Source organism: Carya illinoinensis, chromosome 1, assembly GCF_018687715.1.
Source record: "Carya illinoinensis cultivar Pawnee chromosome 1, C.illinoinensisPawnee_v1, whole genome shotgun sequence".
NCBI classification, from domain to species: Eukaryota; Viridiplantae; Streptophyta; class Magnoliopsida; order Fagales; family Juglandaceae; genus Carya; species Carya illinoinensis.
The window spans coordinates 56,825,522-56,841,411 of NC_056752.1; the positions used below are offsets into that span (position 1 = coordinate 56,825,522).

General features: G+C 36.2%; 3 protein-coding genes across 5 annotated transcripts; all 3 read right to left on the reverse strand.

Annotated features, from left to right (window-relative positions):
- Positions 1 to 911: 911 nt before the first annotated feature.
- On the reverse strand, positions 912 to 5,185 carry LOC122291869 (26S proteasome non-ATPase regulatory subunit 7 homolog A). The gene is made up of 10 exons (XM_043099894.1): positions 4,890 to 5,185; positions 4,637 to 4,729; positions 4,418 to 4,499; positions 3,498 to 3,594; positions 3,244 to 3,319; positions 3,046 to 3,104; positions 2,770 to 2,892; positions 1,737 to 1,794; positions 1,417 to 1,502; positions 912 to 1,295 (listed from the first exon to the last, which is right to left on the reverse strand). Exons 1-10 carry the CDS (start codon positions 5,074 to 5,076, stop codon positions 1,224 to 1,226), a joined length of 933 nt encoding a protein of 310 aa, XP_042955828.1. The 5' UTR covers positions 5,077 to 5,185; the 3' UTR covers positions 912 to 1,223.
- Positions 5,186 to 6,118: 933 nt separating this feature from the next.
- On the reverse strand, positions 6,119 to 7,164 carry LOC122303745 (WUSCHEL-related homeobox 5-like). The gene is made up of 2 exons (XM_043115681.1): positions 6,698 to 7,164; positions 6,119 to 6,493 (listed from the first exon to the last, which is right to left on the reverse strand). The coding sequence occupies exons 1-2, from the start codon at positions 7,035 to 7,037 to the stop codon at positions 6,294 to 6,296; spliced, it is 540 nt and encodes a 179-aa protein (XP_042971615.1). The 5' UTR covers positions 7,038 to 7,164; the 3' UTR covers positions 6,119 to 6,293.
- A 3,704-nt stretch (positions 7,165 to 10,868) lies between these two features.
- On the reverse strand, positions 10,869 to 14,329 carry LOC122291895 (eukaryotic translation initiation factor 3 subunit F-like). Of its 3 annotated transcripts, none has more exons than XM_043099942.1 (6): positions 13,729 to 14,315; positions 12,717 to 12,796; positions 12,135 to 12,337; positions 11,919 to 12,040; positions 11,539 to 11,652; positions 10,869 to 11,398 (listed from the first exon to the last, which is right to left on the reverse strand). In XM_043099942.1, exons 1-6 carry the CDS (start codon positions 13,948 to 13,950, stop codon positions 11,309 to 11,311), a joined length of 831 nt encoding a protein of 276 aa, XP_042955876.1. In that variant the 5' UTR covers positions 13,951 to 14,315; the 3' UTR covers positions 10,869 to 11,308. The 3 variants fall into 3 exon arrangements, with proteins under 3 accessions (XP_042955876.1, XP_042955870.1, XP_042955886.1); XM_043099936.1 differs by having other exon boundaries at positions 12,108 to 12,337; positions 13,729 to 14,309; XM_043099952.1 differs by lacking the exon at positions 11,539 to 11,652 and having other exon boundaries at positions 12,108 to 12,337; positions 13,729 to 14,329.
- Positions 14,330 to 15,890: the final 1,561 nt, after the last annotated feature.

A 15,890-nucleotide genomic window follows, 5' to 3' on the forward strand; every position in this document is an offset into this window, starting at 1 on the left:
AGAGAGGAGGCGACGAGCTCGAACCCTAATTCTGTATCTAAAAGTCAAATGTGAAAATCCAAAGGGAGGGAATCGAAAAGCTAAGGAGATTTTCGTCATTAAGCCACTGCCACGTATGGTGTGCATCGGCCGATCCCAAACAGGGGCTGCTCCCAATAATATTTCTTGTCATCAAGCTGCGAATTAAGACTGGCATAAAGTACACAGGATACACTGGCTCATCCGGACCCGAGTAAACCCAAGGACCGACCAAACTAGATAAATGTCCACGTGTACCCCAAGCTGGCCTGCAAAAGTCACCAAGACTCAGATTTTAAAATTCATTCAGTACTCAGAAATAAACAATAAATCCCCCCCAAAAATCCAAGCCCGATGAGATCTACATTTCTAGCTTCCAACTGTAGCTGGTACGGCAACTGTGCGGATGCACACTTTACACACTTTGTATTTTTTATTTCTTTAAATTGTTAGACTCCTCTCTCTCATCTACGTCTCTCTCTCCTCAAGCTTTTTCTCTCTCTTCGACCCCTCTGTCTCTCTCCTCAAGCTCTCTCTCTCAAGTTTTTTCTCTCTCTTTGACCTCTCTCTCTCCTCAAGCTCTCTCTCTCCGACCTCTCTCTCTCATCAGATCTCTCTCATCAAACTCTCTCTCTCAGCAAATCCCTCTCTCTCTATACGACCTCGCTCTCTCCTCAAGCTCTCTCTCTCATTAAGATTTTTCTCTCTTCGACCTCTCCTCTCCTCATGGTTTGGAGATGATAAGAACGACAAGGACGAGGGGGAGAGGGAGAGAGTGCACTGAACGACGATCGGGAGAGAGGGGGGATACGATCAGTAGAGAGGAGGCGACGAGCTCGAACCCTAATTCTGTATCTAAAAGTCAAATGTGAAAATCCAAAGGGAGGGAATCGAAAAGCTAAGGAGATTTTCGTCATTAAGCCACTGCCACGTATGGTGTGCATCGGCTGATCCCAAACAGGGGCTGCTCCCAATAATATTTCTTGTTATCAAGCTGCGAATTAAGACCGGCATAAAGTACACAGGATACACTGGCTCATCCGGACCCAAGTAAACCCAAGGATCGACCAAACTAGATAAATGTCCACGTGTACCCCAAGCTGGCCAGCAAAAGTCACCAAGACTCAGATTTTAAAATTCATTCAGTACTCAGAAATAAACAATAAATCCCCCCCAAAAATCCAAGCCCGATGAGATCTACATTTCTAGCTTCCAGCTGTAGCTGGTACGGCAACTGGCTTTGAGTCTTCTGCTTTCTCGTGTTCTTTATTGAGGATCTGAAATCATACAAGATAAGTTTAAGCCATCAGGGCATATAATCAAGATTTTGGTACAAGAGATGCTAATATTAAAATAATGTTTTAAATTCTAATATTAGACTTAGGAAGTGTATCTTGCCTTGTTGTTGATCAGGTTGTGGAGAGCGATCACGCTTCGTATAAGGGAAGAGAGATATATTACCAACATCATATCATTCGTTTTCACTGCACATTAAGGGCATCACTCAACAATCTAAAGATAAAAATGAAAAACGCAGCACTCCACCAAACAGTTAATCAAGAAAACATGGGATCGGACCAAATATTTGCTCTTGTTCCACTTTCATTTTATTTTTCTTTGATGCATTGATCCCCTCCTTTTGTATCTTTAATTTTCATTACGGAAAATCTTGATTAAAAAAAGCACCCAGCGAATTAAACAGGAAAGTGTAAGTTAACCTGAAAAACCCTTGATCAACTCAGCCACATTGAGATTCGGCAGTAGATTGAACACATCCTACAAGTATTTTGAAAAGATACAGACAAAAGATCATCAGTCACTGCAACAGAAAATCATAAAATATGCAAACGATCAAAATAATTTCATTGGTAAATTTCATTGCCGGTGACCAGTAAAAATGTAGGGCGAATAATGAATTGTGGTAAGGGCAGATACAAATTCAGAGGATCAAACTTAGAAGCAGCCGGCCACAAATTCCTAAATAAGTTATAGGGGATTAGTTTAAGTCAATCCTATGGTACTCAAGATGAACATATGTTGCCAATATATAGCATAAAGCACACGAGAACCATAAGGAAATGTGAAATGGTAACTAAAAAAAACACAATATAAAAATTCTGAATAAAGATCATTGAACTAAAAGACATGCTGATTCACCCAATTATCAATGCATCGGCAACAGAAGAAAAGTGGACAAAGTAAATATGTCAAGAAAAAAGCAAGAACCCCCGGTTCATGCTTTATCACTTTTGAAAACATCAATATCATATTGTAAAAGCTAAATATTCAAAAAGCACAATCCATATACGCAAGGCACATGAGTGCACATGGACAAAAATGGAAGAACACTAAATCACTCAACAGAGTTGCCTCATGTCACAGCAGCAGTTATAGCCCCCCCATCCTTTTTAAGTAGCAGCAGTTATGGCCCTGAATGAACGTAAAGAGTGTTGAACTATAAATACCATATACAGTTTTGACAAGTGAAGTCTTCGATATGGTTTACTCCCTAGTGGGGGAGTTCAAAGGGCCAAGGCCGTGCCTTGTGAGGTTTCACGTCATTAGAAAAAATTAAAAGTTTCACCATGACTTTACACCCTCCATCCTGCACTAACAGAAGGGGAAGGAGCCATTTGGCTTACCCATTTTTCTGCTGAAGGATTTTGTTAATATATTCAAACACTATTTAGAGTACGTGTTGATCAAACAAGTCCTAGATCAAGCCTATCTGTCAGGAAACTAGGAACGAACCTGTAAATGGTAAAGAATCTCATGGTTTAATGGGATCTTTCCATCAATAACAAGGTCAAGATAACCCTGTATCTCTCTGAGCCTGGCATCCAAACCCTTCAGTGCTGCTAGCTTCCCGGTCACCTGCACAAAACAAAAGATGCTAAGATTTTGTCCCCTGCCCACCACACCCCCACAGGGTTATAAAAAGGAAATGGGAAAAAAAAGGAAAAAAACAGAGACATAAAAAGTGCACACACATAAACACAACAGAAAGATACAGAGTCAAGATAAAACCTCTGTTGCAAGGGTGCTAATGGTGGTATCTTTCACATCCCTAAGCAGGTGTTCCACTCCTATGACAGGGGCGGGTAAAATGTGTTAATAAAATTTAAATTAAAAAAAAAAAAAAAAGCTTTTTTTCTTCATAATTTACTAAATAAAATCAAAGCAGCAAAAATAAATGCAGCTCGGCTTTATGTTTAATGACAATACCAATTTCCTCAACTTCATGGGCAGCAATTTCTGAAGGCACATGCACAAACACTTTCTGGCTTTTCTGTGTGGCGTTCTGTAAACATATAAAACTCTCAAATCATTGTCGTAGAAAATATGAATCGAGTCTTAAACAAAAGTTGCTTTAGCCATTAAAGGAAACAGGTATACTAGAGCTGTGCTAATATGACGACATTTTTCTATAAGTAATATAATAATATGACAAGACCTAGAAAATATAAGTTGTGGTCTACCTCTTTAACTTCTTCAACAGCATAGTAGGCTTTTGTTGGTATTCCCAGTTCCTTGGGTTGGACATCAATTATGACCAGGACAGGATTCGGAACATAGCTGCCATACAAGAAACTGTCATTAATGCGGGATGGAGGAAGAAAACCTATGGAAAAATATAACTATTTACACAGCAAAGAAAGGCAAAGGCTCTTGCTCGAATGCATGACTGTGGGGCGCCCATCACCCCGGCATGGCACTTAAAATGCATGTTAGGAGGAAAAAAGGGGATATAGAAGCTCAATTTTCTAAGATGAAGATGCTACATGGAGAAAATCAGAGGAAGAAAGAGCACAGAAATTCATATATCCAAGATTCAATTATCAAGCGATGAAAATATCAACTAGTGATCTACATGCAATTAAGGGTAATAAATTCTTCTAAGTAGTTGTGAACCATATAATTTGTTTTTTCTAATAAGAAAATTTATTGATCCTCAAAATTAGGCATAGCCCAAGTACACAAGTAGTATTCAAGAGATAAATACCTAATTACAGCCTACGAACAAAAAAATAGCATACAAGTCATTAAAATTAGCCCCCTCTAATACAATTGCCTTATCCCAAAGCTACAAATATTGGAAAAACAAGTCTCGAAATCTCCCCAATAAGCATTCTCTATATTAATTTGTGCACGAACCATCCAACAATTCAAAAGGAAAATCGACAATTAGTAGCTCTGCAACCTTCTAGGAAGATCAAATGATGAGGCGCATTGAAAATTGGTAAGGGCATAAAAGGTAAAGGGGAAAGAAAATGAAGAAAATGCAAAAGTTAGGGCATAAAAACGTAAAGGGAAAGACGAATAAAATGCAAATAAAAATGCTGAGAAACTCGAACAAAAATGTAAAATTACTCGGGAAATTACAATTTGGTAATCTTACTCGTTAAACAATCCATGAACATCCAGGTCATTTTCCCGCAGCTTTGGACCAGTGCTATACCATCCTACAACATGCTCCTTGGCTGTGAAAAATAATAAACTTTTAACATACTACTTAGGGTATGCCTATTCCTCATCAATAAGATCCTTATTTACTGAGTAAAAAAAACTACTGGACATCTGAAATAACGGGACCGAAAATTTAGATTAGAAGCAATACCATTTATTCTCTTGAACATGGAAAACATTGATTCGTGGTAGTTGTGGTCAAGAAACCAGATGCTTGGATCCTTTTCATCTTCTTCAAATGGTACTGTGAATAAAAATTTACATTAGCAAAAGGTTCAGAAAAGAAGACAATCTAAGCAGCAGTAATTATAGCCATTATTTTCCATAGACTTGAAATATACGAATTTGAAAATCTCCAGATCCAAGGAAATTGAATAAGAAGCAGGTATTATAGAGGAACCTGCCTGCATAGCTGTTAGAGACATCTACGGTGCCTTTAAAGGTGGAACCAAGCAAAACTCCAACTACGCGTTTGCGAGTGTCCTTGGCGACCCTGTTGTAGTTGTCGACGATGCTGAGCAGTACCAGAGGATGTACTATCACCTTCTCGATGGGTCTCGCCGCTATTTGCTGTGTCTTTATCACATCCATTCCGCTTCGATTTCGATTTTCACAGCTTGCTTCTTCCCCAGGAAACCCCTGCAGCACTCGCCGTATAAATTGATTTTGATTGCCTTGTCGGTTGCTCTTTCTCCCTCAAAGAAGACTTCAAACATTAAGAACTCCGAACGGGTTATTAGTTGGGCCTAAAACATGGGCTGGCCTTTTATAAGCCCGAGTCCTGGATTAGAGCCCTAACCTGGCTTTAAGCATGGGCCTGTTAGAGAAAAAGTTTGGTTGGATTTTTTTTTTTTTTTTTTTTTTCGGGGAAAGTCAGACCGACTCAAATAGAAGGCCTGAGATTAAACTTAAATCACTATTAGAGGTCAGCCGAGACATAACAATTTGGGCATGAAGAGAAGGATTTCTTCTAATTTTATTCAAATTCTTATATAATCACCGTTTTTTAATAATGTGAGCATAATGCTATGAATTTTAATCATCAAGTCAAGTCGAGACCACGTGGTTAAAAGTCAAATTCACACGATGATAGTACGCTGTCGTCGGTGGTGCATCCTGATATGTGTCCTCTCCGCGAATTAAAATTAAAATCGAACTGGCCGCATGATCACGTGTGTCTAGTTATCTGACATTACTGAAGCTCATAGCAGACGTAGTTCGTACAATGCACACCACGTTTCAAGTATTGTCTATGAAACTAAGAAACATGTACAGTACTGTCCTTATAATTAAGATTGATCGAGGAATTTAATAACGTCTTCGAAGAGGGTAGGGAGATAGACATCTAGTTATAACGGATAAAGCTAGATTCAAACATTAACGTGTGGTGATCTGATCTCAGTGTTGACCTACGGTTGGCAAACTCATAATAAAAATTCAAACTTTATTAATTGGTAGCAGCCCCGCTCTACGATCCGTTTCTACCATTATCATGTTTATGCACCCCGACAACACTTTTCAAATGACGAGAGGAAAACTCCAATTTCCGAGCGTACAAAAATCCAACAGAGTAAGCACAGAGAGATAAAACAATGTTTTACGAGCATGCAGAGAAGAATGTCGAAGCATTGAATGAATTTAAAAAAGAGAAGAATCTATTGCTACGTAAAATTTTCAGCTACAACTTTTGACCGTTTATCCACTTCTTTCCCCCTTCTTTCTAAACCTAAATATTTCCTCGGAAATACACCAATGATTCCAAGACAACATTTTTCTTTCCCCCCCACATGCAAAGATTCGAAGCTTGTTTACAGAAAACTTAAACGCAGATCCAATGGTGAGTGCTCCATTTCTGTCCCAATCTTGTAAGAAAAGCCTGTAATCTCCTTGTAATCATTTGCATGTAGTCTCAGCTTCTCGGATTCAGGATCGAAAGAATTTAATGGGAAAAGTTGGAGGGTCTCAATCACTCTTTCGGGCTCGGAATACCGATTCATGTCGGTGAAATCTGCGAAATATAGTGGAACAAGATGAGTAAATTAAACATAAGCACAAGTTAGACAGTCCTGGTGCATATATACAATAGTCCGATCATATAGACTTAAAAGGAGTAATTGCTGATGGAGTTTGTTTTCTTCAAAACAATGAGTGAAGAAAAGAAGCTTATTTTGACAGATATAAAAACTTCGTATTCCTAGATCCTTAAACCTACGTTTTGCAGATGAAATCTTCTCGTCCTGGAGGATCAAATCCTTTTCATCGATGGATACTCTACGCCGCTTCTGTCTTTCCCTAGCCTTATGGTTCTGGAACCAGTAAAAGACGTTCTTACTCTCAATCTTTCCATAAAAGCTAAGCTGAGTGGATATCTTCTGAATTTGATCAGTGCTCGGGGTTCGAAGTCCGGACCTGAACAGATCAGTCAGAACTTTAACCTGTTCAGCGGTCGGATTCCAACGCCCACACTTGGTTCCAGTACTTCCATTACCACCACCACCACCACGAACACTTCCTGCTTTAACGCAAAAGGCTGACATTCCGGCCTCCTCCATCTCTCAGCTTCAAATGCTTTTAAGCAGTTCTGTCTGATCTAAACTTTCGCTCTGATCAGCTTCTGAACTGAAAAGAAGCGAGTACTTCGTGTGCATATATAATACCATGTATGAATAATTTATTTGAAACTTCCTTTGTGGTTTGTTTTCTTTTGTTATTATATCAGAGATCAATGAATATATAGCTGAATTTACCCTTTGTTTATTCCAGTTTGCTTTGATTTTAGGGAATATGAGATTGTATTGTTCGGATTTTTTCCGTGTGTTTTCCCGGATTTTTGTGCTGAGTGATAGAAATAGAGAGACAAGCGTAAAAGCTGCCACTGTTGAACGTTTCGGTCTGCGAGCAGACAATATGTAAGTTTCACTAGTTATGATTAAATTATTTGTCGTATATTAAAATCTGTGAACTCGGCCTTGAGTTCATACATATAAATTTGTGTATATGTAGATAGGGTTGTTTTGTGTTTTTCAGTAAAGTTTGCACTTGCTTCTATTATATATGACTCAATATGTATAAAAAAATGATGGTCATGAGTAGACTAATCTAGTTAGTCCAACCCCACCAAGACATCCGAGTAATCCAAGCTTTGTTTTTAAACAAGTGTGTGTCTGCTAAAGATCATATAGAATTGTTCAAATTTCATATAATATCTTAAGTGGATGTTAGCCTAAAAGAGATTGATGCAAGTGAAAGTCAAAGTTCCACACTGTCCGATTTGGGTTGGACGGTTGTGATCACGACAGACTGACAGAGATACTCATTTTGATTGACCATGGGTACAGCTCAGTCAAAAATTTAAAGGTTGGGTTAAACCTTCTTTTAAGAATATGGGAACATAAACTAATAGACAACAATTAAAAGCCACCAAATAGAGATTTGGGATAGACAACTCATGAGCAACGAAAGGGCCGGGGAGCAACTCGGCTTTTCTCATGTCATGTGGCTCCTGTCTAATTAGGCCAACCACATGCATTTTTTTAAGTCATCTTTTGGTTCAAAAATTAGGCAACTTCTTAAATTTGTTTAGATAAAATTTTGGGAACCTAAAATATTTATAATTAAGGATATATATATATATATTATTTTGATTATATATAGGTCATGATCACTAGCTAGCTAGGTGAAGTGATCTGAATGAAAGTGCATGGCAAGTATATTCTATTTCAACCAGCTTGTCCCTTAATTAAGGAAGAATTTAGTTTTGAATAAAGTTTTTGAGAATGGTGAGGTAGGGTACTCTTGGAGATTGCAAATTCATCGCACTTGCAATACCTTATGCGGGATTTGAAATACGAACATTCGGAAACTTGTGATATTTTCATATGAAATTAGGCTATAGTTTAATTGATATGTCAGTACTCAAAACTATCATATATAGCTAGAGTTAAATAAAATATAAAGTGGTGTGCGTAGAAGGTTTTTTGTTTTATTAAGTGTCGTTAAAGAAAATGTTTTATTTGGAAACCGGTGCATGCATGGGATATTATACATACGTAGTTGATATGTTAGATTATGAAAATTATAATTTAAAATTTTAAGATTCTCTTCCAAACTTAATTATGTTAACATGTAACGCCTACATCGTTAAAAATTATTAGTTTTTAAATTTTTTTAAAGTTATAATAAGTTTCATTACAAGTGATATGTTGACACTTCGATTTATTTGTAGCAAAAGAATATATTTTCATACTCATTTAAAATAATGCTAATATAAGCTTCCAATAATACAAAAATTTGTATGAGATTTATTTATTAATAATCCAAAAACTGATAAAAGTTAAAAGAGGAGAATTTAATCTGACAACATGGAAAAAAACATTGGTTGTGTTTATATCAATTGTCATAAAACTTCGTCGAGTACTCATGTAATTATTACAAGAAATTGCACGTATTAGAAGAAAATACTGATTGATATATCGAAAAAATAACTTATCATAAAGAATCAAAGATATGGGGTTCCACTTTATACGTACTTGAGAAAATAAAGTACAGCGGGAAATCGTTGTGCGCACAATTTCTACAATTCCCGAGGGCTTCTTATTCACGGGCGTGAAATTTGTCTGTTTGTACTTTGGCACGACGCTTCGGCTTTGTCTCAATAAAATAAACCCAATTCTAAAATTATTTTGCAGGTGGCCGTCTACCCAATTCAACAACGCAGCATCTGTTTGTGAATTTCCTTATTATCCGTATCGCTTTATAATAATATAATAATTTGTCTGTCTATTCACACTCATTTGGTGCTACCTCAGCCTCATAGAGGAGGCTCCGGAAACTGAGGTTCCTGTGTTTTTTTATTTTAACCGATTATTTATCATATATATGATAATCTGAAAAGAATTATCAATTAAAACTCCATCCCCGAATTATTTTCTTTTGTGATATTTTAAATAAACTCAAAAGAAAATTCCTTAGGGAAAAAAAAAAACCAATAGGAGCTAGGTCGAGAGGGAGAGAGCTGTTAATCTTTTTATCATTAGAATATTTTTCAAAAGATATGGTACTGTCGTGCTTGCCTGTCCTTACTGGTTGTCGACGTATCATCTTAGTGCAACTTTACATTTTCTTAACGTTCAGAGAGAGAGAGAGAGAGAGAGCTGGGGTTCCGACAGGGAAGAACGAGGAAAATGTTATTCAGTGAGATTCGAGAAGTCTAGGCTGCAAACCGGGCACGCGTGAAATCTAGGCCGCCCCATATTTCTTGTCTTCTGCAACTTTTCATCAGTCTCCACCACGTTTGTCTACTAGTACATTAACAGGAGTTAAAGTTTCCACTTCCTCCGTCCGGACAAAAAGGCAAAGGCATTTATCATCGTCCCATCCATCCAATGACAGCATGATCATGGGGAATTTATGAAGCATCAATGCTAACGAACTCCCAATCAGAATCAGTAGAATGACCCCAAGTGTGGGCAAAACATGAAATTATTCATTTAAATGTAAATAAATTTGAATTCCCGCACATGTTATATCATTATTTAATGGTACGTTTAAAAAGAACTACGTAGACGAGTGTATTTTATTCCCTTATTAGGCCCCGCCCCAACCGGAAAGTGCATTATTAGTGTAATATATATCGACAGTTTTATATATAGCAGTGCGAATCCGGTCCCGTTATCACACAGTTTTAAGATAATGAGTAGTTTCTATCAGTTTCGTCAGTGATGGACACTTATTTCTATTCAATCCGGTCCCATTATCTTCCGATGACAACAATTTTCTTCGATTCCTGGTCGATCCTCACCTTAAATAATGTAGTCATCGACCGATTCAGGTATTGCTTTTAGATAGACCGAATAAGGAATCATCAATCAGATCTCTAACTTGCTGAACCTCTCCTAAAATAATTTCGAAGGACACATAATTACCAAATTGACCATGCAATAATGTTTAGACCGCCTACTTTTCATGAAACCATTGAGACGATCTGTACCTATCCTATACATATTCATGTTTGAAGATAAAAAGATTTATGGTTTTATTACGTGTAAATAAAATCATGTATTAATTTATATATTAATATTAATTTTATCATATTTAAAATTTAAATTAATACTATTTTTAATAAGATCTATTTTTTAATCAATTACATTAGATTGATGTACATATTAATGTACAGTTACACTTATAACTAAATTTATAGTATATACTATGATATTTTTATAAATTATTTTATAAGAATACTTCTAGTTTATAATATAATTATAAAAATAATTATATATCTGTCATTTTCCTTACCCAGAATTGCCTAGCAACTACGAAAACATATCAATTGTACCGCTTTTGCTAAAATATATGAATGCTTCCTTACAAAGTAAAAATAAAAATAAAAGAACGCATGACTAGGTCTCTCGTTATCTGCTGGAATCAATTGTACATGTACGATAGAATCATAGATTTGAGCGGTTTGGTGGAAATAGTCCCACATTTAACAATCTAAGAAACTTAACTACTATTTAAAAAACCAAAAAAAAAAAAAATTAAAGAAAATCTCGGGAGCATTCTTATACCAGAGTCCAGAGGAGAAACAATATATAGTACTTGATCTCGACTAAAAAAATTTGCTCCAGAAATAATTCAACCACCTCAAAGCACTCTTCTTTCCTCAAATCGATGATCCCCGCCTATTCAAAATCATGCAAGCATATCATGACTCTCTCCGAATAAAAAATCAGCCTCTTCAAAGTTGCCATAGATCACGGTCCACGGACGGAACACTTGTAAATTGAATTTTCTTGGCACACGGGTTCCTTCCAACAGATTAGCATTACAAAATCTGAGCAGCTGTGTTCAACTTTTCGGCTAAGCTGAGCTGCGTCCTGGTGATGCTTGACAAATAGAGCAAGAGCAAATTGTCCTGCAAGGGAAAAAAAAAAAAAAAGGATTAAATTCACCATCAGAATAACAACCACATTGGATAATCAGTTGAATGGTCAGTTAGTACATGTACTATAATTCTAACTTCAATGAAGGTAATAACCTAATATATTCAATTACCTGTAGACTGTTATTTACAAGTTTATCCAAAGCTGATGGTGACAGTTTGGGAAGGGTCGATACAGTTTCTGATAAAAATCTCCCTATACTGTTATCTGGATCTACATGGCCATCCTGTGAAGAAAAACATTTATAATCTTAAACAAAAAGGAGGTGACCAGTAACCTCAAGGGGTGGTGTAGTGATCCTGAGGAGAGCCATACAAAACAAACTCCGCATTCCCACTCTTGGGGCCGTTGGACTGGGGAAATTTTTTATTGAGTCACCCAAGGTGCACTTGTTGAAAACTCCGAAGATTATTCAAGAATTTGTCCCCAACACCCGGTGCCAAACTAAAAAATGACACATGATCAACAATTGAGAAGATATTGCAACCGTACCACAACATTGTCAACATATTTGTAGACATCATCAATTAGAGCTAATAGCCTTTCCATTGAAGCTTCCATCCCTTCTAAATCGTTTGGGAGTTTGTCGATCGTTCTTGTCTTTACGATATCAACTGCCATTATTTAAAGTCTGTCATGAATCGTTTCAAAAGGAACGTGGAACTAAAAGTGAATTCTTACATCCAACTCGTTCAGCTTCAATCATACAAAGATCAAGAGGAATTTCCTGGAATTGTGCAGCAAGATGCCGGTCTCCAAGAGACAAAATGAAAGAAACATATGCTTTGATTGTTCCCTGTCCATTCCTGAATCCTGTGTCAACAGTCAGATGAACAGGGTTTGGAACCTCTCTAGAATAAAACTCGTGGATAAGTGCACTACCGCCAGTGACGCCAAGACCAGTTGAATACCTGCATACATTCATTGCTTTTATAAGGTACCAAAGAAAGATTACAACCAGCTCATACAAATCAAAACTCCTTTGACATAAACCCCAAATTAATCCAAAAGGCAGCCAAGCAGGAGTCAGCTCCTGACCATTTTCAAAACACGAGAAACCTAAAGCTCAAAAGTAGCCGCATTTTAGTTGATATCAAGTTGTTAAGACATGAACTTCATTTTGACCTTTGATAACGGTTCACATGATCTGATACCAAACAAATTTCCCCGTATAAAATCCACCTCCTATCGCACCCCTTTTGTTAATCTGTATTTCACAGCTTTAAAATAGTTCCTAGTATTATCAACAACTAAATATTACAAGAGTAAAAAACGCAACGTGCCATTTACCATCCAACAATGACTTCCTTCGGATTCACTTTTTGGTGCGATGCTAGCATATTGTGATGGTACTCGATATCCAAAGCAACCTGCAACTCAATTTTTTTTCAAAAAAAAAAAAATTAAGGAAAATCCGAAAGAGCATGAGAAAACATGAATTTTGTTGATGTGTGAGAGCAGGGGCGGAACCACATGCATGCTAGGAATTTTTAAAAAAATTAATATAGTATATATATAAGTATAATATTTCTTAAGCCTTCAAAATTTTTACTGAAATTAGTCCCCCCAATACGCGGGCCTTCAAATTTTTTACTGAAATTATCCTCTCAAATTCCTGATGTTAATTGCCAAGAAAGAAATTGTCAAAAATTTCACTTCATAGATGATAATAAATGAATTTTATTTCATAAAAGATTGTCGTCGAGCTTAATTTGAATGGGAAATCCAAAGTTGATATTTCATTTTCTTGTCTTTTTGTAATGGTCTTTAGCAAATTACAGAAATCTTAAGAAAAATTATCTTATAAGATAATTTATAGACATATTTTTTATATACAATTTTATGACATATGATTATTATTTTTTATATAATCACGTGCAAAAAATACATATCACTTATACTCATTCATACTACATACTTTGTCAATCGCCCCCCAAATACCAAATCCTAATTCCGCCCGTGTGGGAGCATTATCAGTGAGTATCACAAGCAAGATACTGTACAAGGTCTTTAAAACCAAATACTGAATTGGCACTTCTAATTTGATAGTTAAGACACGCTAAGTTGGCATAAAATCAAAGCCAAGACGAGCCGCAATTAAATTTCCCAAAAATAAAAACTTCTACTGATAAAATACGGCAAATTCATTCATCATCCTAAGTCAGGTACCAAATAATCAAATTTTACCTTTCTGATTTTCTTTTTCTTACAGACCAAACAGTAATTATATAAATCTTAAAATCCAAGATAAATATTATAATAACGCAAATTTGATGTAAATCTCATGGGGAGGGAGGAAAACCTGGTCGGAGGACTCGTTGTGTGGAACGGCATAGGAGTTGCGGATTTCAACCGTGCCGTCGGAGGAGACCGATCCAAGGAGGGTACCGATTACCCGCTCGGCTTGGTCAGGACGCCTCACGTAGCAATCACAGATGTTGAAGATAACCAGAGGGTGAACCCTCGCGGACAAACTCGCCGAAGACGGCGTGAACTGCAGCACTGTGTGCTCGCTCGCCGCCATTCTCTGCGCTTGGATTGTCTGGTTTCGGTTGGGCACACAGTCTATGCACAGCGGGAGCTAGGGTTTGCAGAGAGTACCGAGACGTTGAGACTAGAAGAGAGTGGTGCTAAAGCTAAACACTCTGTTCAGTGTTCGGTTATTATTGGGCCACGAGCGGTGCTACAATGTGTCTCGGCCCATTCTACACGATGAGATTGGGGCAGACTGTGTGATGCCCTGAGGTAAACTCGCAAACATATTTCCCTGAATGCACGACTGTGTGATGCCCTGAGGTAAACTCGCAAACATACACAACACAACTGTGTGATGCCCTGCGGTAAACTCGCAAACATATTTCCCTGAATGCATGAAACAGAGTTTTTGTGAAACAAATAGAAAGGTTTTTCTGGCCCAGAAGTTTTATGGGATTTCTCTCAGTGGGAAGTCCAAAGTCAAATCTAAATGCTCTGTTTAGTTTTAGGTTAAAAAAGGAATTCAAAAAATAAATATTAGGTTAAAAGGGGAATATTGATCTTCATTCAATATTTTGTCATTTTCGATCAATATTACACATTGTAAAATAATTATTTGATTAAGTAATAGAGATATATAACTGCTAAATATAAGTGGAAAAGTAGTTGTGTATTATGTTCCCATTAGAATGAGTAGTATTATCATATCAATTTTCTTACTATTTACTTTGTAACAATGCATTATATGCTATGGGGCAAACCCGAGCCATATTAACTTCTACAGCAGGAATGGTTTATGTTGTGACACATCATGCATTTGTAAGTCAATCAAAATGCAACATGCTCATTCTAACTTACTGTTTTATAGACTATGGCCATTAGCCACCCTAACTCATTACCTTTCGTGTATTTAGTCCCTAGCTTCATTTATATGCAGAGACAGTTGAGAAAAAAAACCTTTTTTTCTTTTTTTAAATAAATGAGAAATGATTTGTACAAATTTTAAATAAACAAATTTCATACAAATCTTTATAAGAAAAAATCTTTATAAGAAAATGAATCATACTTTAAAAATGTGTAAAAAAAAAACCTATTATTTATTGGCAGGATCTACTTTTTTATCAATAGTTTGTACGGAAATATATCTTTTTAAAACTTATAACTAAGACTACTATTTGGCAACAATAATTATTAATTAAGATTGTAGCTGATCAGGTCACAATTCGTAACCCAAAAGTTATTCAATTAATTACGTATGCCGTGTGGATTTGGTTGTTTTGTACTAATTGAATTAGTCAGTACTTTTTCGGATTTTAATAAATACTAAAATATTCATATTTAAAAGCATCGGTTTTTTATATCAGTTAATGTAATAAGTGGTGATTATTGTGCAATGAACCAACTTTCAAATAAAATTGTGATATAATAACTGTGATTTCCTGTTTTGAATTGTGATATAATAATATCCATTTTCTCCCGTCACTATACTCAAAGACTTGATAACTATCAAGTCTTTTTTTTTTTTACTTGATTGTGACATTTGATCTAATGATATTTTTGGATACATTTCGAGATGGGGTTTCGGAGGTAAGACATATATTTTGGAGTCTTATGGATTATGTCAATCAGGTCATAGGCGGCCTAATGATCTCATGATCTAGATTAAGCTCAATGACAATGATTAAATAGTGAGAAACAGAATGAGCTATCTATATCGCCACTGTAGGTGGGAGTAGGTAAATGTCCTTATATCCGACTATAAGACAATCGAATGGACAGTGGCCCAAAGAAAAGTTATATAACAGTGATGAGTTATATATATTACTTTTACGAGAACTAATTTATGAGCTTATTTTTGCCTTTTTTTTTTTTTTACCAATCATGAATAATAATAAATTATTTATGAAAATAATAATTACTAGTAGTAAATTATTTGTAAATAATAATAAAATAGTCTAAGAATATTTTAAAATAATTGTATTCCAAACA

What these genes read in the sequence shown, in the direction of transcription:
- LOC122291869 (XM_043099894.1), bottom strand. Translation starts at nt 5,076, where the DNA reads ATGGATGTGATAAAGACACAGCAAATAGCGGCGAGACCCATCGAGAAG. An exon ending in TGTCTCTAACAGCTATGCAG is followed by an intron (nt 4,730 to 4,889) that starts GCAGGTTCCTCT and finishes TTTTATTCACAG; the next exon opens with TACCATTTGAAGAAGATGAA. An exon ending in CATGTTCAAGAGAATAAATG is followed by an intron (nt 4,500 to 4,636) that starts GTATTGCTTCTA and finishes TATTTTTCACAG; the next exon opens with CCAAGGAGCATGTTGTAGGA.
- LOC122303745 (XM_043115681.1), bottom strand. Translation starts at nt 7,037, where the DNA reads ATGGAGGAGGCCGGAATGTCAGCCTTTTGCGTTAAAGCAGGAAGTGTT. An exon ending in GAAGATTTCATCTGCAAAAC is followed by an intron (nt 6,494 to 6,697) that starts GTAGGTTTAAGG and finishes TATATTTCGCAG; the next exon opens with ATTTCACCGACATGAATCGG.
- LOC122291895 (XM_043099936.1), bottom strand. Translation starts at nt 13,950, where the DNA reads ATGGCGGCGAGCGAGCACACAGTGCTGCAGTTCACGCCGTCTTCGGCG. An exon ending in ACAACGAGTCCTCCGACCAG is followed by an intron (nt 12,797 to 13,728) that starts GTTTTCCTCCCT and finishes ATTGAGTTGCAG; the next exon opens with GTTGCTTTGGATATCGAGTA. An exon ending in AATATGTTGACAATGTTGTG is followed by an intron (nt 11,653 to 11,918) that starts GTACGGTTGCAA and finishes TTTTCTTCACAG; the next exon opens with GATGGCCATGTAGATCCAGA.